This window comes from Neomonachus schauinslandi, chromosome 11 (assembly GCF_002201575.2).
Source record: "Neomonachus schauinslandi chromosome 11, ASM220157v2, whole genome shotgun sequence".
Classification (NCBI taxonomy): domain Eukaryota; kingdom Metazoa; phylum Chordata; class Mammalia; order Carnivora; family Phocidae; genus Neomonachus; species Neomonachus schauinslandi.
In genome coordinates, this window is record NC_058413.1 from 4523205 (window position 1) to 4550701 (window position 27497).

The 27497-nt window shown below is 47.8% G+C and overlaps 1 protein-coding gene across 1 annotated transcript in view; it reads left to right on the forward strand.

Moving 5' to 3' along the window:
* The window catches only part of TESMIN (testis expressed metallothionein like protein), a 36639-nt gene extending 9571 nt beyond the window's left edge, over positions 1–27068 (forward strand). Inside the window, exons 5-9 of the mRNA XM_021685151.1 lie at positions 2090–2181; positions 19330–19432; positions 23291–23428; positions 25186–25361; positions 26876–27068. Coding sequence (XP_021540826.1) covers positions 2090–2181; positions 19330–19432; positions 23291–23428; positions 25186–25361; positions 26876–27068 — 702 coding nt within the window. The remainder of the gene's footprint in view (positions 1–2089; positions 2182–19329; positions 19433–23290; positions 23429–25185; positions 25362–26875) is intronic.
* The last annotated feature ends 429 nt before the right edge of the window (positions 27069–27497 follow it).

Genomic DNA, 27497 nt, shown 5'->3' on the forward strand with positions numbered 1-27497 from the left:
CTCATGGATCCTGCACACAAGCCTCCGGCCTCCTGGCTGCCCTCCACTCCTCCGGCCGACCTTTCCCCACTGGGTCAGCCCCAACCGGGAAGGCACACTTTGGACTTGCTCTCCCACCGCTAAGGTTGTGCACTAGAAGTGCCCCTTTGGACCACAACCTCCTTTCTCTCCACCTCCTCCCCATCTTTTCTTGGCTGTGTTATTCTTATCCCCAAGTTGGCTGCCCCTGACTTCTTATCCAGGGTGGACCTTGAGGCAATCCCTTCAGCCATGCATTTGCTGCTTCCTTGCCAAACTCCCAATTCTGTATAAGTATTTTTAAAGGGGAGATTTTAAGTAATCTCTACACCCAACGTGGACTTGAACTCACAACCATGAGATCAAGAGTCGCATGCTCCACTGGCTGAGCCAGCCAGGTGCCCCCAAATTCTGTATATTTTTTAAGCACTTTACTACTCACAGTGTGGTGCATGGACTAGGAGCCTGGGCATCATCTGGGAACTTGATAGAAATGCAGGACCTCAGGCCCTGCCCCAGACTCACTGATCCAGAGTCTGCGTTTTAGCAAGATCCCAGGTGATGTGACTGAGAAGCCTGCCTGAGAGTTTACGTCTTTGCTCCTATGTGGTCAGCCTTTGCTGAAGAAGGTCATGGGTTCCAGCATAAAGTGGCTCTAGATTAACTACCTATGCCGTACTAAAGCCATCTCTTTTTTTTCTGCTTTACTTTGGGGCTAAATAAGCAAGGGAGAAAGGAGAAATTGTACCCCGGTTTATGCGAAGGATTGCCTCAATCCTGAGAACTATGAAATCCTTTCTCCAAAAGAATGCCAAACTTTGGACCACCAATGGGGACATGGGCCTGACAGGTGTCTGGGTGACAGGAAAGAGACGGTTTCAGTAACTTGTCAACACTTCCCTCCTGTAAATTGAGTGAGAAGGGCAGAGCCCCAGATGGAAGAGAGGGACTCTTGGGGTGAGGCTCCCTGGAGGGACGGGGCTTTGTGCTCAAGGGCGTGGACCCAGGGTGGCTTCTTAGGATCTTCAAGCCCCACAGGCAGTGATGACACACAAGAAGAGGCGGAAGAGAGAAAATGAATAGAATGAATAAAATGTTTTTTTTTCCAAGACTGTACTTGTTTTAAAAAAAAGTTTTACTTATTTAAGAAATCTCTACACCCAACGTGGGGCTCAAACTCACAACCCTGAGATTAAGAGTCACATGCTCTTCCGGCTGAGCAGGCCAGGCATCCCCCAAGACTGTACTTTCTATATAAAGCTTACTTTTAAATTTCAAATGTTCAGGGGAGGAAGGGACACGGATAGGGTATTGAAGCGTGATATATACAAATCATCTCGAAACCTAAATTTATGCAATACTTTATATTTCTTCAAGTTTCCCATAAGGAGAGAATAAGGTCATTGCTGACTTTGCTACCCTTTCCTTTTCCTGGGAATATCGTCTGTGAACCATGGTACCAAGTAATAGAAAGAAAGATAAATAAGAGCCAGGAAAGCAAAGGACACGGAGGGGACAGAGGTTGTGACATGGCTTTTGGATTTGTTGAAACTGACTACAGATTTTTTTTTGACGAGATGAGACACTAATGGTTGACGAGACTTCAGATGTCCAGGGCTCTTATACCAAGAATGTCATCATAATTAAAGAACAGTTTCAGAGTACAGAAGTTTGTGACTGAATTTAACTCACAATTTATAGTAATAAAAATGAAAAGGCTGTCCGTTCCAGGGTCTGTGACCAGCGCCCAACAGCTACGTGGCTGGCCGGGCCCTGCGTCCTTACCCTCCTGCCCCCAGTCCACACAGGCAGGGCTTTCTCCCCCTGGCACGCGTGGCTGTGAGGGTCTGGGACACAATGGGCTGGGCCCCCCCCTGCTGCAGAGAAGCCTGGGCTGGAGCCCACTCCAGGGTGAGGAGAACCGTCATGGTGGTGGGGCCTGATGTAAAGCCATTGTGACCTAAACCTCCAGAAGAAAACCAGTCATTTTTGTCTGGACCTAGGGGTTGACTGGACGGAACTTTTGAAACATGTTCTAATTCAAAGTATGCTTGTCTTTGACTTTCTGCAGCTTGAAAGTGGAGCCTTCCCATCCCTAGTCAACGGGTCTACTTTCCCTTCGGGATCCACTCTTCCAGGACCACCAAAAATAACTTTGGCTGGGTAAGGATTGGAAGCACTCAGTTGTCACTTACTTTAATAGAAGCATTTAAGATGCTTTGGGGGTACTTTGGTGGTTTTATTTAAGTTATAAAATCAGCTTTACCTGTAGACCTTCGTGACCTCTAAAAGCTGTATTTTACATTAAGCAGTGGCAGCTACCGTGTTGCTGTGTGTGTCTGGTTTGTTGCTGGAAAGGCTTCCTCGTTGTCTGCTGTCCCGTGTTGGTGTTTCAGGGGCCCACTGCCATCCAGAGCTCTGTCTTGGTCTCACATCAGTTTAAACTGAGATAAACTGAGATGCTCTATCTCTTTCTCGCGGTCATCAACATAAATAACAGTGTGGCGGGCACTCAACATTGACGACGGTCTTAGTGTGCCTTTCTGGGCCGCCTCTCCCTGCCTCAGCACCCCTGCTGGGTCAGCCCGTGGTCGGAGGCAGGTGCCGAGGCTCACGGTCCCCACGTGCACGTGGGCTGCACTTAGCGGGGGCCTTGTCTTGCCATTTGACAGTCACGTCTATAATTGTAACTAATTAAACTAACCAAGCTGGTTGGAACTCCTTGTTGAGTTAACATTCATGTGCTAACAGTAGACGGGGCAGCCCTTTCCACTCGTGGAGCCCTTGAGCTGGTTAGGGAGATCAGTCCGTTTCTGCCTCCGTGGGTTTCGGGCCACAGCCCAATGTGGTCAGACATCCCCATCGGGTCCGGCAGTTTGTGAACTGTCCGCTGTGGGCTCTGGTTCTCTCCGGGCCCTGCAGTGCTGGTTGTGGTGTTAGTGAGCGGGAGGAGGGCTGTCTGGGGGCCGCACGAAAGGCCAAGCGAACCCCTTGGCAGAGATCGAAGCCTTCCCCTTGGTGCTGCCATCGGAGCGTGTCGGTGGCTCGCGTGGTTCTCTGCTGCTGTGACTTGTCTGTCGGCGGTTGTCACCCGGTGCCTCAGCAGGCGATGACTTTCAGTTCATTTAATGGGATCGGGTTGTGTGAAGCCATCCTCCTTGCTTCACTCTCTTGGGGATGGATCAGGGAGGGTGTGTACTCAGTCCTGTCATCATGGCTCTTGCCACTTCTGGAAAAAACAGAAGCCGCATAAGCCACTTCTAGATCTAGTCCCGGTGCAGCCTGAGGCTTCTCTGTGGCATGGCTGATCCACGTTCTCGGGGTGGGGGGGGCAGTAGGAGGGAGCTTCCCGGCTGTGTCCCTCCACCTTGTCCCCAGACTCTACTTGGTTTTCTCAGTCACATATTTTTCTTTATTTTGATGTAACTATGCAGGTCATAAAATATTTTTCTCTTATAAATGATGTGCCAGGAACAATGTGAGCTTTGTGTTTGTGTTTTTTTGCTGCAAAGAATTCCTTGATTTGATGTCACTCCTCTGAATCAGCCCTGATGATTTTTATCTCAACATCCACAGTACTAATGGTAAACGGGAATCTCTACCAATATATGATTCGTGGTAAGGGAGCATGCAGAAACCTGTTTGCTGTTGCTTCATCCTATATGAGCTCCCAACTGCGACTAGTTTGCTATACCTCCTCACCTCTTTAGATGCTTCATTAGGTTTCTTTTTGGCTTCCGCAAGATAACAAGGTCAGATCAGGTCCGAAGGCATCAGAAAGGAAGCTCTGTCGGCCCATTATGGCTCAAATGTTTCTAACCTAGTGTGTGACGTAGAAGCAGGTCAGCTGGGGCCTCCTGGCCAGCAGTCTTCAGGGGTGCGTTCACCCCATCATCGTTCTTCACAGTTGGGTGGTGAACCGGCTAACTTATTAACTAGCTTATCATATTAATAAAAATGCCCTTTTAGTAAAAATGCATGTCCTGTCACTCTGCATGGCTTTCGTCATCTTGTCATCAGTCAGGTGTTAATGTGAATTCTGATATGTCATTGATCCTATTACTTTTGGTAACATAATGAACGTTATAATAAAGAACATTCAAGAGTCTGCTTCTCTGAAAATTTTTTTCATAAAGATGAGGCCATATCTCGTGTGGGGCAGTTTATTTCTCATGCTTTTCTGAGGCGGAATTGTGCGGATCTCTCCTGACTCCTTAATTTTCAGATTGGCATAAGAGGGTGGACAGGTGTCCTCAGAGCTGTGGGATTTTCGCAGGTTTAGTTCCCGCCCCTACGGCGCTTTCGCTCCTGCCGCTACCTCAGCTGAAACCCCGTTGTGGCGGATAGCAAGTCTCAACAGCCCTAACAGGTGGTGTCGAGTTATAGCGCCTTCGAAAGTAGTTTAACTTCTTCCATCTATATTAAACTACCGTTTCTGAATTTTATATCATTGCCAATCAGTATCAAATAATTTGACAGCTATGATTATACAGTATCTTCTGTCCTCCAATTTTTCAATCATATATATATATCTCATGTCCCAAATTGCTGGATTCCTCCAGGACTGGCACTATAAATTTTTACACATGTATTTTTTGGTTTTCCCCTGAAGCTCTTATCACAGTCCTGACCACTTGATGATCTCTCAGGAAATGCCTATTGGTATCTTCCTGATACAGGACATTCATTGAACTGTACCCTGTCCTCCCACAATCATGGCAGGTCACCTCTGGAATGTCTCCATGCGCCCCCACCCCATTTTTTAAAGGAAAGATTTTTGGTTCCTCTGGACAGTCAGTGCCAGGCCACCCTGTGCCCCATTGTGGGGGGAGGTCTGAGAGTCTGAGAACAAGAGCAGTGAAGCAGGTTTCCACACGCGCTCCTCTGAAAGCCCATGTCTGCTCCAAGGTGCACGGGCCAGATCTGCCACCTCCGGGCACCCATGGGGACAGAAAGCTGTCACTCCGCTAGGTACAAAGGCGAAAAGTAGACTAGATGAATCATAAATTAATACAGCATTCAGTGACATAGTTTGAGGACATTGTCTTAAAAATGGGAGGATCTCCAGAAGTTAAGAGTTAGCAGCTCATCCATGAGTCGGGTACCGAGTGTGTGTTGGGGGGGAAGGGGTGTCGCTAAACAGAAGCCTAGACGGTGAGGCTAGCTTGCCCGTGCAGGAGGAACCCACGGCAGGGCACAGACAATGAAGGGCTGAGCTAGGACTTACGATGCCCGCAGTCCGGACTCCAGGTAGCTGAGTGTGTGAGTGCGCAGAGTACAGGCAAGGGGCTTGCCTAGCACGCCGTCTTCGGGGCATTCGTATCCGTTAGAACCACGGGACAAGTGGCAGGAGTGCGTCCGCACTCTGGGGTGGCGACAGGAGCCTGTTGGCAAACGTTACCTTGTGCCACGTACCCTGCGGTTTCTGTAAGAAGCCCCAGACCAAGCGGCGTCCCTGCGACCCAGCAGAGCCTTGCCACCGTCGCGGTCTTTGTGCACCTGTCCCTCCTTTCGTTAGCGTAGGAAGCGTCTCACAGAACTAGGGCTCGGGGTTCCCTCCGTGAGCAGTATTGGAGAGCAGTGCTCGGGAACTTCCCCCGAGTTTTAGTCCACAGCTGCCCCTCATGTTTAGCATCCACGACTAGTTTGTCTCTCCTCCTCTGATGCCCCTCACGATGGCTCTGGGCTAATCCCCAAGAGCAGTTAGGAGGGAGATCTCCACTGGAAACTTGCTTTATATTGCTGGTAGCTCTGCAGCGTGGACGGCTCTAACGATATAAAATGATGATTTGCCTATTTTTTAAGTTATACTATCCGTTAGTGTTCAGATTTGGGAAAATACAAAAAAGTTGAAATAAAGGAGCTATTTGGTGTGAGGGTCCCCACACAACAGGGGTTTAAACAGATCAAGGGAAGAACGTCCAGAAGGCTTCCTGGGGAGGGGACAGCCACCGGGTCCTGCTCTGCACCCCGCGGGATCTGTGGGCACACAGGTTGGGATTGGCCAGGCTCGTTCCATCATATTGTAATCCGCACGCCACTTCCCTTTCATGATCAGGCACTGATAAATAATACCTGTAACTACCTGGTGCTGAGATTTTCAGTATTTGTTCAGAAACACCAGATGCTTAGCTAATTCTCCTTTTAAAGAGTAACAATCTGAATATTTTCTTTTTTAATCTTTATAGAGTAACTCTTAGTTCATGGGACACAAAGTCTAAAAAGCCATGTAACTGTACCAAATCCCAGTGTCTGAAATTGTAAGTAATCACAAATCCTTCATTATTAAATAGAAATAAGGTTGTTTAGAAGTCAGTAAGTGGCGCAGTCCAGACGAGCGTCAGCGGCTCGCCACACACAGGCTGCGGCTGAGACCTGCCCCCGCGTCCGGGCTCCCCGCCAGCCAGAGCAGCGAGACGCCATGCCCTCCGCACAAGCCTGGCTCGCGTCTCTTGGGATCCTCTTGACCGACTGGCTTAGTAAAGGACCCTGCCTGCACCTCACGTGGTGTGACTTTCTTGGGTTTGGGTTTGCATCTCCGCCCCTCGGATGGGTGCTAAGCGCAGCACCCTTGCGGGGCATTAACTGTGACATTTCCACATCCTAGTTTTTACAAGTTTGGCGGATTGGTTCACTCAACAGTGAATTGTCTCAGAAAAATTCTCCCCCAGGGATGCCAGCCCGCAGGAGGCTCGGTCGGGGGGGTGGAGGGGGTACACAGTGTGGCTGACGCGGGAGGTGGCCCCGGCATCCCCTTCCGCCCTGCCACACGTGGACATTATTCCATTATTCGTGTCGTCTGCCTGGCTCTCGGCTTTGCCCAGTGTCTGCCCCGAAGGCCTGCCTGGATTTAAAGTGACATGTTGGAGGGGGCACACATCCTCATCCTGATGGCTAACACTGTCTCCACGTGGTTTTTCCGTTGCAGAGCTCCTGCTGAATCACTGAGAGCCCCACTGAAGGGACAGGGACTTAGGGGTGCACGAGTGGGTCCAAATCCAGAAGTCCGAGAAACTTGGTTCACTGAAAAGACAAATCCATTTTTTTAAAAAAGCAATGCTGAAATCTAGGGTTGACTGTGTGAAAACACTTGAGCTGTCAGTGGTTTAGTCTGTGAACGCGAGCCATACACCTCTCTGGACGCTGGACACACCATGAGACCACTAACCCGCGGCTCTGGGTGAGGAGGAAGGAGAACAGAGGGAAAAGCCTGGACCGTGTGACCCGCCCAGATGGAGACATCCGATGCGGTGGAGGACAAGGTGGTGGTGTGTAGGGTGGACAGAGCCAGGAGGGGAGCAGGTCCTGTCCAATGGGGCTGCCAAGCTGCAGCCTTGTTTGGGGACTGGGGAGACCAAATGACCCAGGAAGCCTAGAACGAGGGGTAGACAATCACTGGGGATGGAGGAAGGTAACCCCTAAGGACTCGGAAGTAAGGTGGGGCGCCAAGAAGGGTTTCACTTATTGATGACCCCACAATGGAAGGCCAAAGAAATAGCTTCCTGCCTAGAACAGCTTTCCAGATCAATGGGCGACTGACGCACCAGAGAAAGAGCTGGCTGCCCAAGTGGGCTTGGTCAGCATTGGAACAAAGGAAAAGGAGGTGCAGTGTGTCCTGTGCTGTCCTGAGAAAGGAGGCACTGTCTCTGAGGGACACGGGCACCGCCTTCTCAAGAGAAGTGTCGTGTGCCAGGTACAAGAGGCTTCCCGCCCTCATGTCATACTTCGGGACCCCGTACCTCCGATGCCACGCTTCTCACGTCGCCGTCTGGCCAGCGATCTAGCTTCCTCCGTAGCTCCGCGCTGGGAAGCCGGGGCCTGGAGCATTGTGAGCACTGGAAGGGGATGTGACCTCCACCAGAAATTCACAGGCGGCATCCCGATCAGTCTCTCGTGGTTTGTTGACATCAGTCAATCGCTGAGAAACCAATGATCTCTGGAAAGATTGTTTTTGGAAAGGCTAAGGAGTGGGTAAAGTCACCCACCCAAGCAGAGCCAGCCGCAGGGTCTCTCAGTGGCAGACTGCTGGTGTCCCTGCCTGTGGTGCAGGGGCTCGTGCTGGGGAGCTTCAGCAGGGAGCGGGTGTTGTGGGCTGTCCATCGCTTGCTCCATGAGCACGTGCCCTGACCCCCAGGGAGAGCCTTCAGTAGTCTTTACTCTTTTTCTCCCCACAACTAAGTCGTGCTCTTAAAGCGATGTAATAGTTTTCTTAGGGCACATTTGTCCTGCTGTATTGAGAGTATCGATAGGATAAAGGTCAAGAGGGACTACTATTAATTGGCCATCAACGAAGAGAAAAACACATTCTTGTATTTTTTGAAAATCGCAGTGATACATGCACATGCGTAAAAATCAATGACTATAGCAGATTACAATGGGAAGTCATAACACCTTGCTCCCTCTCTTCCCATTCTCTGGATTCCTCCCCCGAAGCAACTGTTCTATTGACTTCGGTTTTCAGGCTTTCAGGGGGGATTATCTACCGCCTTGTCGCTGTGGTAGAGAGAGTTTTCACTCTGCAACCGTGTGCCTCCCTCCCTCCTCCAGACAGAGCTCCCCCACCCTTGCTCGTTCCTGTCCCAGTTACCCTTGAAACTTTAGATAGTGGACTTCAGCCTTTTCTTGTGGTTTCATTAGACAGCAAAGGTTGGGAGTTATTTTTAAATGATAATATTAGTCTATATAATTAAAATGGTATTGATGTAGATTAATAAAAAGGTAGATAAGTGTTTTGTAATTTTTTTATTGAAAATTTATTATTGAAGAAGTTTTTAAGATTTTTCACGTAGTTCCCTTCTATCTTTCCACTGCAGCTGCATAGGACTGTCGTAACATTTTTTATACATTTTTTTATACAGTGAGCAATGATTTGCTTCATAATTAGTTTATAAAAGCATTGATTGCGAAAGCCACTTTTGTAACAGAATTTTTTTATGTAGGCCGTGACATAAGACCTCGGGGCAGTAACTTCGCAGAGTGAGGAGGGAGGAGTGTTCTCAGGGAGTGGAGAGAGGTCCCTTCCTGTGTCATGAGCATACTCCCTAGAGGAAGAACCAGCTTTATGAGTGTGGATGTTTTCCGGGACAGTTTTAATTCGTTCTGAAATATGTTTGTCAGCAAATCCAAGCAAAGTTTTTTAAATATCCATTCCAATTCAGTTTTTGCTGAGATACTGGGTGGGACTTGTTGGGAGCAGTTATCTTATCCACATTGTTTTTACCCTAATCAAATCTAAATCAAGATTTTAATCATAGATTGGGCAGTCTCTAATATTGGTTTTTCAAATGCCTTTTGTCTCTGATTTGACAGGTTAATTAATTATACTTAATTAACCAGAATCCTGTGGCTAGAAGATCAAATCTGGGTGATCATTTTGTATAGTCTCTTGTTTCTTACTTGTACCTTAGAGTCCTTCTTTTATGTTTAAAAATATTAAATACTTAATTCATATTCAATAGCTCATAATTCTAATATTTAAAGTCTTTGCTTGTCTGATTCTGGTGTTTTCTTCTCTTGATTTTTCACTCGTTATGGTTTGTTACCTCATGTATTTTGTATTATAATCGCTGGGACTTTATATGTGGGAATTCTGAGGTTGACCTGAGGGTGCGTTCCTACAGAGAAAGTGTGTGTGCTTCTGCTTGGCCTTGGCGGCAGTTCCAATTTGGACAACTTAAAAGTTTTCCTAAGGCATTTTTTTAGGACACACAGTATGAGTTCAGATCTCAAACCCAAATGAGCCCCCTCCTCCCAAGCCAGTGCCCAGATGGATGCATTTTCTTGCCTTTTCTACTGCAGGACCTGTTTTCCAAGAGCGCTCATTCACCGGGTATAGACGTTCCACTGTTCAGCCTGAAGCGTAGCTCCTGGAGCTGACCCCCTGCCTGGACATGTCCTAGGCTTTGGGCTGATGTATGTAAAGCACTTAGAGCAATGGCTGGCCTACTCTACATGTTCTTAAAAGTGTTTGCCATCCCTATGTGGTGCCCGCCCCACCCCGCCTCCTCCGTGCAACAGCTAAAACCAAAGCCTCTTGTTGTTGGGATCAGCAGATGCCCAAAGACGGCTGCGGGCTTCAGCTTCAGCTCACTCCTTTGAATTTTTGTTTCTCTTTTATTTTTTGGCCTTGGAGGGGTTTCCTTAAATATTTTACAGGCCCAAATATGCACCTAAAAAGGTTTTAAATATTTAATACCAATGTTTTAAAGTGTTTTAAAGAATTTGTCAGGATGGCCAATGAATTAAGAAGTTTAGAATACATGTCATCATCAGTCTTTTCAAACCCATTAAGACTCTAAAAATTCTAGGATACAGTGTGTCTGTGTCCAGAGTATATTCTTGGACAGGATGTTCACCTTCTTGTCAAGTCGCAGAGTAGGATTACCAAAAAGCGTTGAGATGTTGCCAGCACTGAAGCTCTGCCTCGAGGCCAGCACCTTTAACAGAGTGATGCTCCTTCGGGCTGTTTCACAGACAACAGAGGGGCCACCAGACCTCACGTGGTGGCTGTGGTTTCCTAGGCAACAGTAGGAGTAGACAATGGAAGGGGACAGTACACATGCCTAGAACAAGAACACACAGACTGCGTACAGTGGTGGTAACAAAGCATGGACTTGGAGTGTATTCTCAGCGATCACCATCCACATTGGTTCATCAGCCAGCCGGCAGTCCGACTTTCTGCCATTCGAGACTTGGAACCCTGAGGTCTGTCTCCACTGAGTCTGTCGAGTGTGGGAGCCCGAGACCACAGAGGACAGTGCTTTGCGAGCTCTCCTGCAGCTGCCAACTTGAACAGAGCCGTGTGGGCCTTTTCAGAGAGGAAAGCAATTTTGCAGAGAGGGGAAAGTCCACATAAGTGGTAAGAAAGGGAGTGGGAGTTCACTTGGGGACCAAGGTGTATGTCCTGACCCAACACATGCGTTTTCAACCCAGACAGCACTCTGACCCCGAGCAAAGGGCACGGACAGTTGTAATTCTCGCGAAGATGAGGACTGTGCACAAGATCTGGTATCTACTGGGTGCTCAGTACACACGCCTTACAGTGAGCAGTGACTTCTGGTGGACAGAAGTTTTAAATTTAATGTAGTCAAAATTGTCACTTGTCTTTGTTCAAGAAATCCAGCCATATCCCAAGTCCAAATAGTTGTGCTGTTAGAGTTTGTTCTAAAGTTTTAAAGTTTGCTTTTCTCCTTTGTAGCCTTAATGCACCTGGAATTGGTTTTTATGAATAGCATTAGGTAGGGATCTAATTTCATTTTTTTTCCCGTATGTACAACTAGTTGTCTGGCACCGTTTATTGCAAAACACAAATATAGTCCCAGTGATGTGCAGTGCGTTTCCTTTCGGCTGTCAGGGTTCGATGTCTGTGTGTGGGTCTGGTTCTGGGCTCCCGATCCTGCTCCATGCACGGATCCCACTTCTCAGTTACAATGATTCGTCTGTGGACTTCCTTCACTTTTGTACTTAAACAACCTGTCTGCGAATAAGGACCATTGATATCTTTCCCCATCTTTATCCTCTTTTCCTTTTTCTTGCCTGATCGTGTTATGAGGGTCTCTTCCACAGCCTCTACCATGTGGGCCACCAGCTCGTTTGCTCCTGGTTTCCTAGCAATACTTCTAACATTCCCTTGCCCTGCCCTAAATAAGATATTTGCCGTAGGTTTTTGAGAGCTATTCTGGGCTTAGATGCTGTAGAACAAAGACTGTGAACTACCGTCTTCCCAGGGCTTGTGTGGTGGCTTCGGCTTCAGTGTGTCAGCCTCCCCGTCAGCAGCTCTGCCACCCGGGGGGGGGCGCCTCCCCAGCTGCCACCCTCATCTTCATTCCAGCCACCCAGGAAGAGAACAGAGGGTGCGGGCACTCTTCTCACCTTTCGAGGCATAACCAGAAATTGCCCAAATCACTTCCACTCACGCTGCGCCGGCCAGAACCTCGTCCTGTGCTCAGACCAAGCTAGGTGGGAAGCTGGGGAACGGCGTCCTGAGTGGAGCCACCCACGTGCTCAGCTGGAATTGCTCCTACTGTAGAGTCGGGGAAAGTGGCTACTGCCGAAGGGCTGCTTCTGCTTCCATTTCCTTCCACTCCTAAACTGGCATTCTGTTTTATTCTTATTATAAATGATGGTGAATTCTATCGAAGTCTGTTTCCTGCACTTATGGAAATGATCACTGTTTTCTTCTTTTAATCTTATACTATGATCTATTACAATAAATTTTCTAATGTTAATCCACCCTTGTACGCTAGGGATTGAACCCAAATTGATCAGGATTTTACCTTGTTGTAAACACTGCAAGATCTGGTTCTGGTTTTCTGATATTCTGCCTAGGACTTTGCATCTTTTCTGGAGTGGGGTAGATCTACAATTTCCCTTTCTCACACGTCTAAAATTTGGTTGTGGTATCAAAACCAGTGTTTTGCATTGCCTAATACAGTGCACTATCAGGCTTCCCTCCCCCCGCCCCAGCCTCTTCTGTGAAGCCTCTGAGAAGGTCTGTGTAGGGTGGCCCTTGTTTGTTCTTTGAAGAGTGATCACCCTCTGCCCATAAAACCATCAGGGCCGGGTGTATTTGTGGGCTGGAGTAGGAGAAGGGGAGAGGCTACATAGTCACTTTCTCTCATTGCTATAGCTTTTTCTAAGTTTTTATTTATTCTGGACTCCATGTTGATATTTTACATTTTTCTTGAAAATCGTTGAATTCTCTAAGTTTTTAAATCTACTTGTATATTCCTGTTTATATATTCTTATGTTGTTTTAAAAATTGTCTCTGTCTCTGTAGTTACAGCCTTGTACATTTTTTTAAGTTTCTGCTGTTGTTGCTTGTCCCTTTTCTTTTTCTCGATCCTTCCCACGGGAAGTTTGTCTATTTTCTCAGTCTTTTCAGGGCATCGACTTTTGATTTTCTGGATTTTCTTGCTTAGATTTCTGGCTCCTATTTCAGAGGTACATTAAGTTTTGCTCTTTACTATTTCTCCTGCACACCTCTTTTATTTTACTCTCCTGTCTTGCTAGCTTCTTCTGCTAGTGCTTCTTTTTTATTTTTTAGGAAATGCCTTTAAAACTTTAGAGTAGCCCCCTGCAATGCTTTTAATGCAACTACAAGAGTTGGTAGGAGGTGCTTTTGTTGTCATTCACTTGAAATATTTTTAAATTGCCTTTGTAATGTTCTCTTCACTCATGAGTTGTTCAGGTGCGCACTTCACAGTATCCAGATACGTATGTAGATATATGTTTAAAATTACATTTTAATTGTTAATTTTTTACTTTGATTACACTGTGGTTAGATAATGTGGTCTATATGGTATCAATGCTTTGAAATTAATGAAGACTTCCTTTATGACTTAATGTTCAATTGATTTTTTAAAATATATTAACTTTAGGGCGCCTGGGTGGCTCAGTTGGTTAAGCGACTGCCTTCGGCTCAGGTCATGATCCTGGAGTCCCGGGATCGAGTCCCGCATCAGGCTCCCTGCTCAGCAGGGAGTCTGCTTCTCCCTCTGACCCTCCTCCCTCTCATGCTCTCTGTCTCTCATTGTCTCTCTCGCAAATAAATAAAATCTTAAAAAAAAATTTTTTTTAAATATATTAACTTTAAAGACATATATTCTCTATGTGTTGGATGTATTTACTATGCATTAGGTCAGGCTTGTTAATTTTGTTGCTTAAATCTGCTAAATGTTCATTAGATGTTGTGTGATTTATCTGTTTTTGATAGAAGTATGTTAAGACCTCTCACTTGGTGGATTTGCCTACTTTCCCCCTATAATTCCATTTTGGTTGATATGTATTGGGTCTGTAGTAAAGGGCATTCAAATCCACAGTTGTTGTATCTTTTTGGTGAATGCTTCCATCAACTGTTAAATATACCTGTGTATCCTGCTCCTTTTTGCCTTAAGTTCTTTCCTTGCCCCCATGTTTTTTAAGTTTATGTTGACCCCGTGTTTTCTCTGGTTGGTGTTAGCAGGCCTGCACCCTCTCTTCCCTTTCTGCACACACGTTCTATGCGGTGGTTTTATTTTAGGTCTGTCCTCTGTAATCTGACTAGAACTGGATTTAAAAAAAGCAAATCTAATAATCCACATCTTTTAATAGGCTCCTTTCATCCATTTGCATTCTTTTTGTCATTACTGATATATGTGGACTTATTTGTACCACCTTATTTTTTTGAGGTTTTAAAATTTAAGTTCTTTTTTTTTCTAGTCAAATGGCAGCATTCCATACATACTTCGTACAGCTTGCTTTTTGTGTGTGGTGGTAAAATATACATAACAAAAAACTTACCATTGTAACCAATTTTTTAAAAAGATTTTATTTATTTATTTGACAGAGGGAGAGAGATGGTGAGAGAGAGAACACAAGAAGGGGGAGTGGGAGAGGGAGAAGCAGGCTTCCCTCAGAGCAGGGAGCCCAATGCGGGGCTCGATCCCAGGACCCTGGGATCATGACCTGAGCCGAAGGCAGACGCTCAACGACTGAGCCACCCAGGCGCCCCCCATTGTAACCATTTTAAATGTACAATTCAGTGACATTAATTGCATCCACCAGGCCGTGCACCCATCACCACCACTCATTTCCAGAGCTCTGTCATCATCCCAGATAGAAACTCTGTAGCCCGTAAGTAACTATTAGCCCCTCTCCCCAATCCCTGGCAACCTCTGTTCTACTGTCGCTGAATCTGCCTGCTCTAGGGACCTGATATAAGTAAAACCATACAGTATGTGTCCCTTCGTGTCCGGCATCTTTCACCCAGCATCCGTGGTTTATTTGTGCCATAGCATATATCAAAACTGCCTTTCTTTTTAAGGCCAAGTAATATGCCATTGTACGTATGGACCACATTTTGTTTAGCCCTTCATCTGGCAATGGACATATGGGTTGTTTCTACCTTTTGGTTCCTGTGAATAATGTTGCTACGAACATTGGTGTACAAGCATCTCTTTGAGTCCCTGCTTTCTATTCTTTTGGGTAGATATGCCCAGAAGAGGAATTGCTGGATCATATAGTAAGTCTGTGTTTTAACTTTTTGAGGAACTGCCATACCGTTTTCCACCGCGGCAATACCGTTTTACATTCTCACCAGGAATGCACAATACCACTTTATTTTGTGTTTTCTGATTATAGTTTTTTTCTTTGCTTCTTTTTGCCTGATACATGTTTTAGGAAATTAGCACCGATGGTAAAGTGGAGGAAGTTGAAAGTGAGATTAGTTAGGAGGCTATCACAAGAGTATAGAAGAGGTGAGAAAGACCTGAACTAAGGCAGGGATGGTGGCAATTAAGAACAAAACAGAGACTTAAGAGATATTTCAGACATATACATTTACTCATTCATTCCACAAATATTTTTAAATTTCTGTGATCTCAGGAATGAGAAAGACGGAGATGAACAAGATAGTCATGGTCCCTGCCTTCTTGGCCCACACAGTCTAAGGGGGAGATGGACATGAATAAAATAATCATATACATAAAGGGCAGAGTGGAAATGTGGAAAATGTGGCAAAAGAGTAGTAGTAGGGGGGAGTTGACCAAGTGTGAAAGCCAGGGAAGGCTTCCCTATGGAGGGGTGTTTGGATGAGGAGAGTTAATCAGGTGGAGGTGGATTGAAAGTGGGTGGCTAAGAATGTTCTAGGCAGAGGAAACAGCACATGAAAAGGCCCTGTGGCAAGAGAGGGAAGGTCAGGGTTCTAGGAACAGAAAGGAGGCCAGTGCCACTGGTGAAATATTGTTTACATTCCAAAATATATAAAATAATCTAAATGTTCAATGTGAAGAGAATTATTAACTGAATTATGTTGCTGCTTTAGAAGGGGTCACCGTGCAGTCACTGAAATGGTATATAAATCTATGTATGTGGGAAACACTCGTAATATTGATAATAAAAACAAGTTGCTAGAGTGATTACTGATACTGATAAGTAATAAAAACATACTGAAACAATGTTTAGAATATGATCTTGTTTTTGTTTGTATGTAATATGTAATCAAACAACATATGTTTATTTCAGTATGTATAGTTTTAGAGAAAAAATCTGAAATATGTTCACCAAATGAACATTTCTAGGGAGTGGAATTCTGAGTGATTGTAATTTTTTCCTTTTTGCTCATTTATATCTAAAAACTTTTCTTCAACAAATGTGATTTACTTGTATAAAGATAAAATTAAAAAAAAAAAAAAAGACATTTCTGAGCCAGAATCGGTAGCCTTGATAACTCCTTGGGCGTGGGAAAAGAGAGAAAGGTAACTGTCAAAAGGGACTTGGGATTATGTTAGTGGTGGGGCACCATGGATGCAGAGAGGAGTGGGAGAGGATCACAAGTTAAGGCCAGACACACTGAGTTGGAGGTAGAAATGTCTGACCAGAAGTTGGAAATGTGGTTCTGGAACATAAGAGTGTCACAGCTGCTGAGACAAACGTGCAGTGAAGAGGTCCTTGCATCTCCAGTAAGGAGGTTGTTGATTGCCTTTGAGAGCCAGTGGGTCAGAGAAGAAGGTCAGAGTGCAGTAGGATAGAGGGTAGATGGGTGACGAGAAAGGATAAGCAGCAGATGTAGATAATCCTTTCATGATGTTGGTGGAAGAAGCAAATGAGCATTTTAGGGTAGGAGACAGAGTAGTTGGATTTTAGGGTAGGAGACAGAGTAGGTTTGGTGACAGAGATTTAAAAATCTTCAACATAAAATTTAAAAAAGCAGAGGGGCAAGAGTTAATCAATAAACCAATCAGCAAAGTATGTAGAACAGTGAAGTCTTGCTTTGGGACTCTCACCTCTCGGCAGTCCTTTTACTCTGCAAACAAGTGCCCGTTAGTTCCGAGAAATGTTCTTAAATTATCTTCTGCCCTTTGTTCTCAAAATTCTATCTTTCTAGACCTCTAATTATGTAGATTTTGGACTTAGGAAATGAATCCTATGTTTTTCTTTCCCCTATTGTTTTTATTTCCCTTTCTGGGGGGGACAGGGGTCCTAGTTTTCACATCTTCTGTTAAGATAATCCCCTCTGTGATTACTTTTTTATTTTCCAGAACATCATTTTTATACTCTGTTTTTTTAAGTATCATTTTCTTGTTTCTTAATCTGTCTAAGGCTGTTGGTACCCCTACTCCCACTAGTTTCCTTACCCTGGACAGTCGGTTTCTTTAGGCCTCTGTCTTTCATGTCAGGTTTCCTGAAATGTCTGCGGATCTCTGGCTGTCTCTCCACTCACATTTAAGAATGAGGCATAAGCTGCCTGGGGACTTGGTGGTAATGACTAAACCATCTATTGGGAAACCTCACTGTGGGACTCTTTCTCTCTGTATTCTCTCTTGAGCTGGTCGGCGTCTCCAGAGAAGGCTTTTCCAATGTGATGCTAGGATTCTAGGGGCCAAATAGAAGAATCCTGTGGGTCTCAACATTCACCTCTCCTCCTCTGGTTCATTGTGATACGCCCACCCTCGATTGTTTTGCCCTGGAGAGTGATTTCAGTCTCTTGCCACAGTGGTTGGTGGAAAGGAGGAGGGTGCTGGAAAGGGGAGGAGCCTGGGGGCTCACTCCCTCCTAATTAGAATTTCAACCAATTTTCTTCTCATCCCACCCTCCTGCCCTCCACTCCAGAGCAGCCTGGGACCACTGAGTCCAAGTCTTCAGAGCCACTTCCTCGCTCTCTCCTGCTGGCCCAGGGTTCAGGGTTCTTCAGTCTGCTGTCCAGAACTCTCTCTCCTCTGCTTTCCAGCCTCCGAACCTCTGTCATCTCTTCCTTCTTCCGTCCACCCCAGTGGTCAGGAAGCCTTAGGAGACACGCTCATATTTCCCCTGGGCTTCAGAGAGGGATGTATCTCCACTCCTTCTATGGAGTAGATTTGTGGGAAGGTTGCCTTTCAAGGATCCATGCTTTATGTGGGCGGAAGGGCGATGTCTCTGGTGCAACTCCCACCTTTGGTAGCCCAGACTTTGTCTTCTGTCTCCTGCATGAGCAGGCTCGGGGTCACTGGGGACCGGCAGATGCCCCAGGATGACACATGGCGGCTACAGAGCTCTCCCCTCTGGGTTCACAGTTTCTTCTTTATTTCACCTCTGATGATCTCTTCTACTTTCCTCTTGGCTCGACATGCATTTTACAATATTATTTAAAAGAATTAAAACAATAAATATTAAAAGAATAATGTTTAGGAATTCTCTAACAGTAAGGTTTCTACAAACATCCAGTTGCCTGACGTGGGCCCTCTTGGCATCACGCAGCACTGTATGGGAGACACATCCATGTGATGTCCCTAGCTCCCCTGGGCGACCCCTTGAGACTGGTAGGTTAGATACCACAACTTCCTTTTTATAGCTCAAGACACTGGCTGACACATAACCTCTATCCGAGAGCATGGGGGCCTGGCAGCCGAGCTGATATCACAAACCTGGATTTGAAGCTCTCTTCAATGACTCATGCTCTCAGGAGGGAACAGCATCTTCTCCAGTCCCAAACGGGAGCTGTGGAGTGGCTGATGAACTCCCATCACCTCTCTGGGGTGCATGCAGGTTGTAGGGAAGATGTTGGGAGTCCTTGCCTCAATACTGAATTTTTACGTGAGCTGAGGGCAGTGTCTTACCCCTGCCCATGCTGAAAGCACGTAAGCCACAGGCCCCTAAATGCCTCTGCCGTACAGCCCCAGAGCAGGTGTCTTAATAGCCATGAACACTGGCGGTTCTTCAAGGAAAACCCGTTCTGTCACCAGGTAATAATACCTTTATGACCTCCAGAATCCCAGGGCACAGTGGACACGTTCGGGGAGAGATTCGGCTAAAAGCTGTTCTGTAGAATCTGAATTCACAAACAACCCTTTTATTATAAGAGAGTATGGTAGCAGTCATTTTGTACGTGTGTTTCTTCCACCATTCGTCTCTTCCTCCACACGTCGACAGGGGGTGGAAGTAAGATCAAACCCAAGCCAAGTTCAGCATCCAGGCCCCATCCGTTTTCACTCATAGTCAAGGTCTGGCCAAGAAGAGGACTCCGCTTCGGTTGTGTGGGTGGACTGGGACCGGTGATGGTGGATGGCTTCTGCCTGCCAACTGGGGGTGCTCCTGGGGGAGTGTCAGTGGGCACGGAGGGCAGGAGGTGATGGAGAGCGATGGACAGTATTTTAACTGGTTTCTCTTTCTCCTCTGTCAGTCACTGGAGAGCATCATCCCAGGTGTTCTGCTTTTCATAAAAAAGGAGTCAGAATCATCTAGATAAAAGTTGTGCTGAACTGCAGCGTGCTGGCAGGCTCTCTTCCTGCGTGTGTGCTCTTGTTGTCGGCTCACTGTGCCACCCGCACCCTTGACACGCTGTGTTATGCTTCACAGGTACTGTGATTGCTTTGCCAGTGGGGACTTTTGCAACAACTGCAATTGTAATAATTGTTGTAACAATCTACATCACGAAATCCAACGGTTCAAGGCCATTAAGGTAACGGTTTTTTCACTAAATACATGCATTCTGAAAGTGTTTAAAGGTGCTTGAGATATGGGCCGCCTGGGTGGCTCAGTCGGGTATGCATCTGACTCTTGGTTTCAGCTCAGTTCATGATCTCGTGAGATCGAGGGTCGTGGGATCGAGCCCCGTGTCAGGTTCTGCGCCCAGCGCCCAGCGGGGAGTCTGCCTGAGGTTCTCCCTCTCCTTCTGCCCCTCCCTCTGCTCACGCTTTCTCTCTCTCTTGTGCTTTCCCTCCATTTTTTAAAATTACCGTATAATGAATTATTTGTTTCAGGGGTACAGGTCTGTGATTCATCAGGGGTACAGGTCTGTGATTCATCAGTCTTACATGACACCCAGCACTCACCACAACATATACCCTCCCCAATGTCCATCACCAAGCCACCCCACCCCCCCACCCCTCTCCACTCCAGCAACCCTCCGCTTGTTTCCTGAGATTAGGAGCCGCTTATGGTTTGTCTCCCTCTCTGGTTTCGTCTTGTTTCATTTTTTCCTCCCTTCCCCTATGATCCTCTGTCTTGTTTCTCAAATTCCACGTATCAGTGAGATCATATGATACATGTCTTTCTCTGATTGACTTATTTCGCTTCGCGTAATACCCTCTAGTTCCATCCACGTCGTTGCAAATGGCAAGATTTCATCCTTTCTGATGGCTGAGTAATATTCCATTGTATATATACACCACATCTTCTTTATCCATTCATCTGTTGATGGACTTCTGGGCTCTTTCCACAGTTTGGCTATTGGGAACTTTGCTGCTATAAACATTGGGGTGCAGGTGCCCCTTCAGATCCCTACATTTGTATCTTTGGGGTAAATACCCAGTAGTGCAATTGCTAGGTCGTAGGGTAGCTCTATTTTCAACTTTTTGAGGAAACTCTATACTGTTTTCCAGAGTGGCTGCACCAGCTTGCATTCCCATTTCTCTCTCTCTCTAAAAATAAATAAATCTTTAAAAAAAAGTACTTCAGATATTCACAAAACCATCTCTGCAGACTCCCAACCAATTTCAATATTGGGAAAATGCAGAGTGTGGAGGAGTGTACGATGAGTAGGACTCGATCCCTGAAGGTGGACCAGAGCTGTCAGGAGCGTGGCAGCCAGGGAAAGATCTTTGTTCTCCGCCACGTGGGATGGCTTCAGGGCTGCAGCACTGTTGGAAGGTTCTCACTGAAGAACGTACAAATGTCCACTTTGTCTTGACGTGCGGTTTAGAGATTTGGGTCCTATCGTGTAGCAGATAAGCCCGAGCTTGTAAAGTGTCGTCTGAGAGGTGTAGAAAGTCCTCTGGCCGGAGAACGGGGCGGAGGCTCTGAGCCATGACACGTGAGGGGAGCATCTGGACTTTCCTCAAGGGGCCAACGGCAGCTCGGGCAGCCCCGCACCTGCTAAAGGCTACATGCAGGAGCTCGCACTTTTCACCCCTACCTGTAGGCGCGAAACATCATCAGAGGAGGGAGGACGGGTAGGCGTGGGGCTGCTAGCCTGCTCTGGGGGCATATTTAGTGCCCCCGGTTTACGAAAGGAAACCAAGGGCCTTCACGTGTATAAACTTGAGACCGTCAGGCTGTGTCATGGTCGGTCTGTTTTGTTTCTACAGTAATTTAATTCCCCTCTTGAATTATAGATAAATCGCTTGAAATTATCTTACCCATTTTGATACAGCCAGATCCATGGGACAGAAGAAAATTTTAACGCCTCTAAACATTAGTAGTGTAGGATTTTCTTTAGGGTTAAAGGGTATTGTCTACAATTAAAGCATATAAAGTTTTCATTTAAAAGTGTTGGAATTTTCAAGCATTGATGGTAGGAACATAAGTTGGTATAACTACTTGGGGAAATTGTTTGGCAATAGTTTCTTTTTTTTGATTTATTTATTAGGGAGAGAGAGAGAAAGCACAAGCAGGGGGAGTGGGAGAGGGAGAAGCAGGCTCCTCGCTGAGCAGGGAGCTCGATGTGGGACTCGATCCCAGGACCCTGAGATCATGACCCGAGCCGAAGGCAGACGCTTAACCACCCAGGCGTCCCTGGCAATAGTTTCTAAAGCTGAACCTTTGTAGGTGCTGTGACCCAGCAGTTTCATTCCTAAAAACAGAAACAACAGAAATGAGTGTACGTGTCCACTGCAGACGTCTACAGCGGCCCCAGCCTGGAAAGAACCCAGTGCCTGTCAGGGGTAGAGTTCTGTCATATGGTGGAATACTACACACCAGTGAAGAAGAAAGCACAGCCACCGAGTGCTCCTCGCAGCTGAGTCTCGCGGGCGCCGTGCTGGTGAAGGCAGCGGGCATCACAGGGCACGCTGCAGGGGCCCAGAACAGTGGGAGCAGTCGAGGCCAGCACGGTGGTTCCCACTGGGGCGTGTTGGTGGGGAGGGGTCCTGGGGAGCCTCTGGGGGCTGGACTACCCTCCAACCTGACGGGGGTGTAATCCCCCCAGGGCACACGCGTGCTCCATTCATCACGCTCCCCCCCATGGGTGGTGCCCTCCCTGTCCCTCATGCTCCGTGAGAATAAGAACATGCAAACAGGGCAGGCTCGCTCCAGGCCGCTGCTGTCCGAAGGACCTTCTGCAGCGATGGGAGTTCTCGTGGCCTCGGGCACAGACCCTAGCTGTTTCCCTGTGTGGGAGAGCAGAGCGCAGGTGCTTCTGTCGCTTCCATGTTGCTCAAATTGCATCGAATCTCTTTGCTAATAAAAATATATACGCATCTGTCTGTCCAGATAGATAGTGGAAAGATAGGCAAACAGAGTTAAACAAGCCAGGATAAAAAGCTGAGCGGGTTGTGTGAGCAAGATGTGGCCCGGTGCTTGAGCCCCTGGGCTGGGCGTGAGCACGGGGACCGGGGGTCGTATCCATCACTGGCCATTTATTACTTCACCTCTCGGCCTCGGTTTCTTCATCTGTGAGACAGAAACAACAATGGTATTCACCCCCCAAGGCTGCTGTGAGGCTTGAGGGAGAGAGCGCACCTAGATCACACAGAAAGGTGCGTGGGGCACGGTCAGTGTTTAACACATGCCAGCTGTCAGCAGAGCACCATGACCCCAGCTGTCCCAGGAAAAAGCGCACAGAAATGCTGGAAAGGAAATAGGGCCACACGGACACGATCATTTTCTTTGCATCTTTAACATTCAGTTATTTTACAATAAATATGTATGACTTTGAAACTCAGGAAAAAAAGAGCAATACCTTTAAGGGTGTAAATGAATTAAAATGAAACAAGAAGGTGACTCACTTTCTTAACTATGGAAGGACACACTGCCTCATGTGGCTCTTCCTTTTTTATTATTTAAATTCAGTTAATTACCATGTAATTTATTACTGGTTTCAGAGGTACAATTCAGTGACTCATCCATTGCATATCACACCCAGTGCTCATCACATCGCCTGCCCTCCTTGATGCCCATCACCCAGTTACCCCAGCCCCCCACCCCCGTCCAGTCCAGCAGCCCTCAGTGTGTTTCCTAGAGTGAAGACTCTCTTATGAAGAGTTTGTCTCCCTCTCTGATTTCGTTTTATCTTTCCCTCCCTTCCCCTAGGATCCTCTCTGTTGTTTCTTAAATTCCACTTATGAGTGAGATCATATGATCATTGTCTTTCTCTGATTGACTTATTTCTCTTAGCGTGAGACCCTTTAGTTCCATCCACGTCATTGCAAATGGTAGGATGTCACCCTTTTTGATGGTTGCGTAATATTCCGTTGTGTCCTGTGGCTCTTCCTAAAGTAGCAGATGGATTAACACAGCACGCAAGTGAGATACCATTCACTGAACATTATTTTTACATAATAAAGCACATTTTGATGGAGTTTTGTGTTTTCTGTCTTAGGCATGTCTTGATAGAAACCCAGAAGCTTTCCAACCAAAAATTGGGAAAGGGAAGTTGGGAGACGTGAGGCCTCGACATAACAAAGGCTGTAACTGCCGGCGCTCGGGCTGCCTCAAGAACTACTGCGAGTGCTATGAGGTGAGCCGCCCCCGGGGCCCTGGGCTCTGAGAGCAGCCCCTGAGCCAGGGCTCCTTCGCTTCGGGAGCCCGCCGGGAGCCCGCCGGAAGCGCCCAGCAGAGGCTCCTGCCGCGTGGCCCTGCCCGCCCTGTGGCAGCAGGTCGGGGGCTCCCAGGGGTGCGGAGCCTTGTCCCCAGGCTGGTGCTCAGAGACCAAGGCGGACGCGGGCCTTGGCCGCCGGGCAGAGCACACCGTGGGGCGGAGCGGTTCCTGGGCCTCGGTGTCCGCCTCTTTCTCCCCGACTGACTCACGGAGCAAGTGGAGGGGCTCGCTCTCTCCCTTCATCTTCCCGCTCCTTTCTTGGTGTTGCAGGAAGGGAGGGAGAGAGCAAAGAGCCCGCAGGCCCCAGCGGTGAAGCAGCCGGGAAACCCTTCCTTGAAAGGCCCTCCTTTGGTTTGCTTGCGGTCTTTGGGGGGTACCTGTGAATTTTATTTGTAAAAGGTTGTCCCAGATGGTCAGGCTTGAGAAGAGTCCTTGTGATTCCGGGGACACACGTTGGAAGCTCTGAGTAAGCAGGCCCAGCCATCCCCCAGCTGGGATTTTGAAAACGCCGTCAAAACTAGTGCAGAGATACGGAATTCAAGCAGTGAGTGCCTCCCCCCGCCCCCAGCGGAGCCGTTTCTCACAGCATCTCTGCCTGCTCTTCACCCACTTTCCAGGGGCTGAGCCTCTCCCAGGCAGCAGCCCACGTGAGGTGCAGATGTTCTGTAGTCTCTAGAGTAGACTAGAAATCCTGAAAAGCCTCTTGCTCAAAACACCCAGAGGGGCAGAGTAAAACACAATAGATACCCTTTGATGCGCATCTCTGAGCTGAAGAGAACAGAGGGACACCCCCAGCAGCTGAGACAAAGAGGGAGCCATGCTGTCAGCAGGGCCAGCTTCCAGACGGCCCCCCGCGGCCGGCGAGAGCAAGGGGGTGCTCCCCGGCTTGCCAGGCAGGCTGCCTTGTGCCGAGAGGTCGAGTCCGCGCACGAGCAGGCAGCAAGGGCTCCCCAGGACAGCCACGCAAGGCCGGCCCTTGGGTTTCAGACCCCCCCAGCCGCCCGTCCCCCGCAACAGTGGAGGCAGCAGGACACAGGCCCGCCTGGGAGGACTGCGGGCTCAGTTCCAGAGCCCCGCAATAAAGCAAATACCGCGCTCTAGCCGGTCCGGTGCGGGCATGCTCTTACCGCATGATGGGGTGCAGTGCGTGAAGTCTAAAACACAACGCACGCACCTTTGTTAAAAATGCTGCTCTTCCTCTGAGCTCTTAGCCGCAGTCACTGGGCACAGCTCACGGGAGCAAACATGAGAATCATGAAAAGTTGGAAATATTGAGAGCATTACCAAAATGAGACAGAGACACGAAGTGAGCAAAGGCCGTTGGAAAACCTGTGTCAACGGGCTTGTTGTACGCAGGGTGGCCACAAACCCCCCATGTGCGAAAACACAGTATCTGCGAAGTGCAGTGAGGGGGGTGAGCTGAGAGCTGCGGGCTGGGGCTCTAGGACCCGCGTTCTAGTCAGAGCCAGCGTTCCGACCCCCTGTCTCTGCTCGGGACTCACGCCCACACTCACGCCAGGCTTCCAAACCCCTCTCCGGGTTTGTGTGAAAATTGCAGATCACACACACACACACACACACACGTGCAAAGCGTTATATAAGGTCCAAATAGAATGTGTTGTTTTTTGATGAATTATAGGGCAGTGTAATTTTACTGAAGCATTTTATGTTACCAGGCCAAAATTATGTGTTCTTCTATTTGCAAATGCATTGGTTGCAAAAATTATGAAGAAAGTCCAGAACGGAAAACCCTAATGAACATGCCCAACTACATGGAAATTGGAGGGTTTGAAGGCAACCATCATTTGTCACCAACTAAATTCTCAGGACTACCAAAATTCAGACAAGATAGGTAGGTACTGTGAACCAGCCCTCCGAAGAGGGGAAACAGGTTAATTTGAGGAGAGTTAGTTTATACGCTGGAAAGAAAGTGTGTGTGTCTATGAGGGGGTGCGAGGGATGGGGAGGGGGTGACGGTTCCCCTGCTGGACCAGCCTGAGACCCCACCCTGTGCTTCCGGGGGGCCCCCACCGCCGAGACCGCTCTGTCCGGTCTGTCCTCACGGACAGAGTTACCCGCGTTCTGTGCAAGCAGAGGGCCCCTCAGGGATTGCCGACAGGCAGCGAGGGCATGATCTCTAGACCGTGGGTACCTGACCCACTGCTTACCATGTGAGGTGACAGCCTGCCTACTGCGCTCCTTCCTAAAGGGGTGGTGGATCTCACACTAGGTGTCATCCCACTGAACTACGTTGAGGCCATGTTATAATCTCAAAGGTTGAGTGATGATTTTACTCTATATTGGACTAGATTTATCCATTTAAAAAGAATGCCTTTCAATTCAATGTCATGGGTGATATCATGATGGAGTACCAGATATCATGTATTCATATGCTTTTGAAAAGCCAAGTTCATGCTTATTTGGTCAGAGACATCAGAAGTACTCATCACTGTGAGCTGCTGAGGTCTTTATCAGTAAAAATTGACCAAACACGGCTTCATGGTCCGTGAAAGTCTGAGCAAAGATGTTCTCTCCCGGTTTCGGGACACGGTGTGTCCCACCGAATGTGACAGAGGCTCCGTATGTTGGAGTCTGGCCTCAAACTGTCAGGACTCGACCTGAGGGCAGCCCTGTTCCTTCATCTTCAACAAAAGTCATTGTGTGTTGTCTGCATAGAGAGATTTTAACCAATCCCAACTCCTATGTCTGTTTTCATCATCCAGCACTTGTCAGTACTTTAGGAGGTTTTCCTAAATTTCTGCAGTTTGAGCACTGTGTGGGCGGCTGTCTAGCGAAGCTTGCCCCTTGAGCTCAGTGGGGACATGGCCAGTCTTGTACGATAGGGTACTGCTGACTTTTGAAACCTCGTTCAGGGCTCCAAGGGGCATTCGGAGGGGAGGCCGTGCCGACAGTGATCCTCCAAGTGGGCGGGTCCTCAGAGCCGTTGGCATCTTGGAGCTCCAGGTGCCCCCGGGGGACGCGGGGCTTCCCTGAGCACACGCATTCTGCACAGAGCTGGGAGCAGGCTGCACGGCGCGTCTCTAGGGCCTCGTCTTATCTGAGATCCCTGCCTCTACCCCTGCCCAGCCCCTGGGCTAGACGCTGTCGCCCTGGTGCCTCTGAATGTTACGGTGGATCTACTTTGGAGACTTTAGAATCTGCCGTGAGAAGGGGGTCAAGAAGCAGACGGGTTGCTTCTAAAAGCAATGCTGCATCTTGTCAGGGTTTCCAATATTAGGAAGATAACAGTAGATTTTACTGGGGACGTTCTTCAAAATACCCTGACGAAGACGTCCCCTCGAATCTATAAGGTATTTAAAACGTGGCGCCAAGGACGGTGGCCTGTAACTGCTCTGTTTCTGCCAGGCGCTCTTCCTCGTGCATCTCCTGGGAGGTGGTGGAGGCCACATGCGCCTGCCTGCTGGCTCAGGGCGAACAGGCCGAGAAGGAGCACTGCTCGGAGTGCTTGGCGGAGCAGATGATCTTGGAGGAATTCGGGAGGTGCCTGTCACAGATTCTCCGTATTGAGTTTAAATCCAAAGGGTTGAAAATTGAGTAGAGTTACCGTGTAGTGAAGTCAGAATGCATGTAGATTTTGTTTCAATATTCTGAGGGAAAGAAATCTATAGTTTAGAGAGGCTGTTTGAGGAACACGAGGCTGGGTCTGCGTCACCGGCTGTGTCCCTAAGGTCGGCTTTCCCTCTGCATCAGGGTGCCGGGGATTTACTCAGAGCGGGTGAGGGTCTTGGCGATCACAACCCCCCTTTTTAAGGAAGCGCGGGGCACAACTAACCGTTGCTGTCTGGCCCTGGGGAGAGAGCGTTGAGCCCTGTGACCCTGGGAGAACCGTCTGCACACACGCACAGTGATGGAGGGTGCGAGCGGGCTCTGGAGAAATAACAGTCCATCCCCACTGACTTCACCCTGTCTTGGAAATTTTCCTCTGGAGGCTTCTCCGCCTAAAAAGCCATATGATTTTTCACTAAAA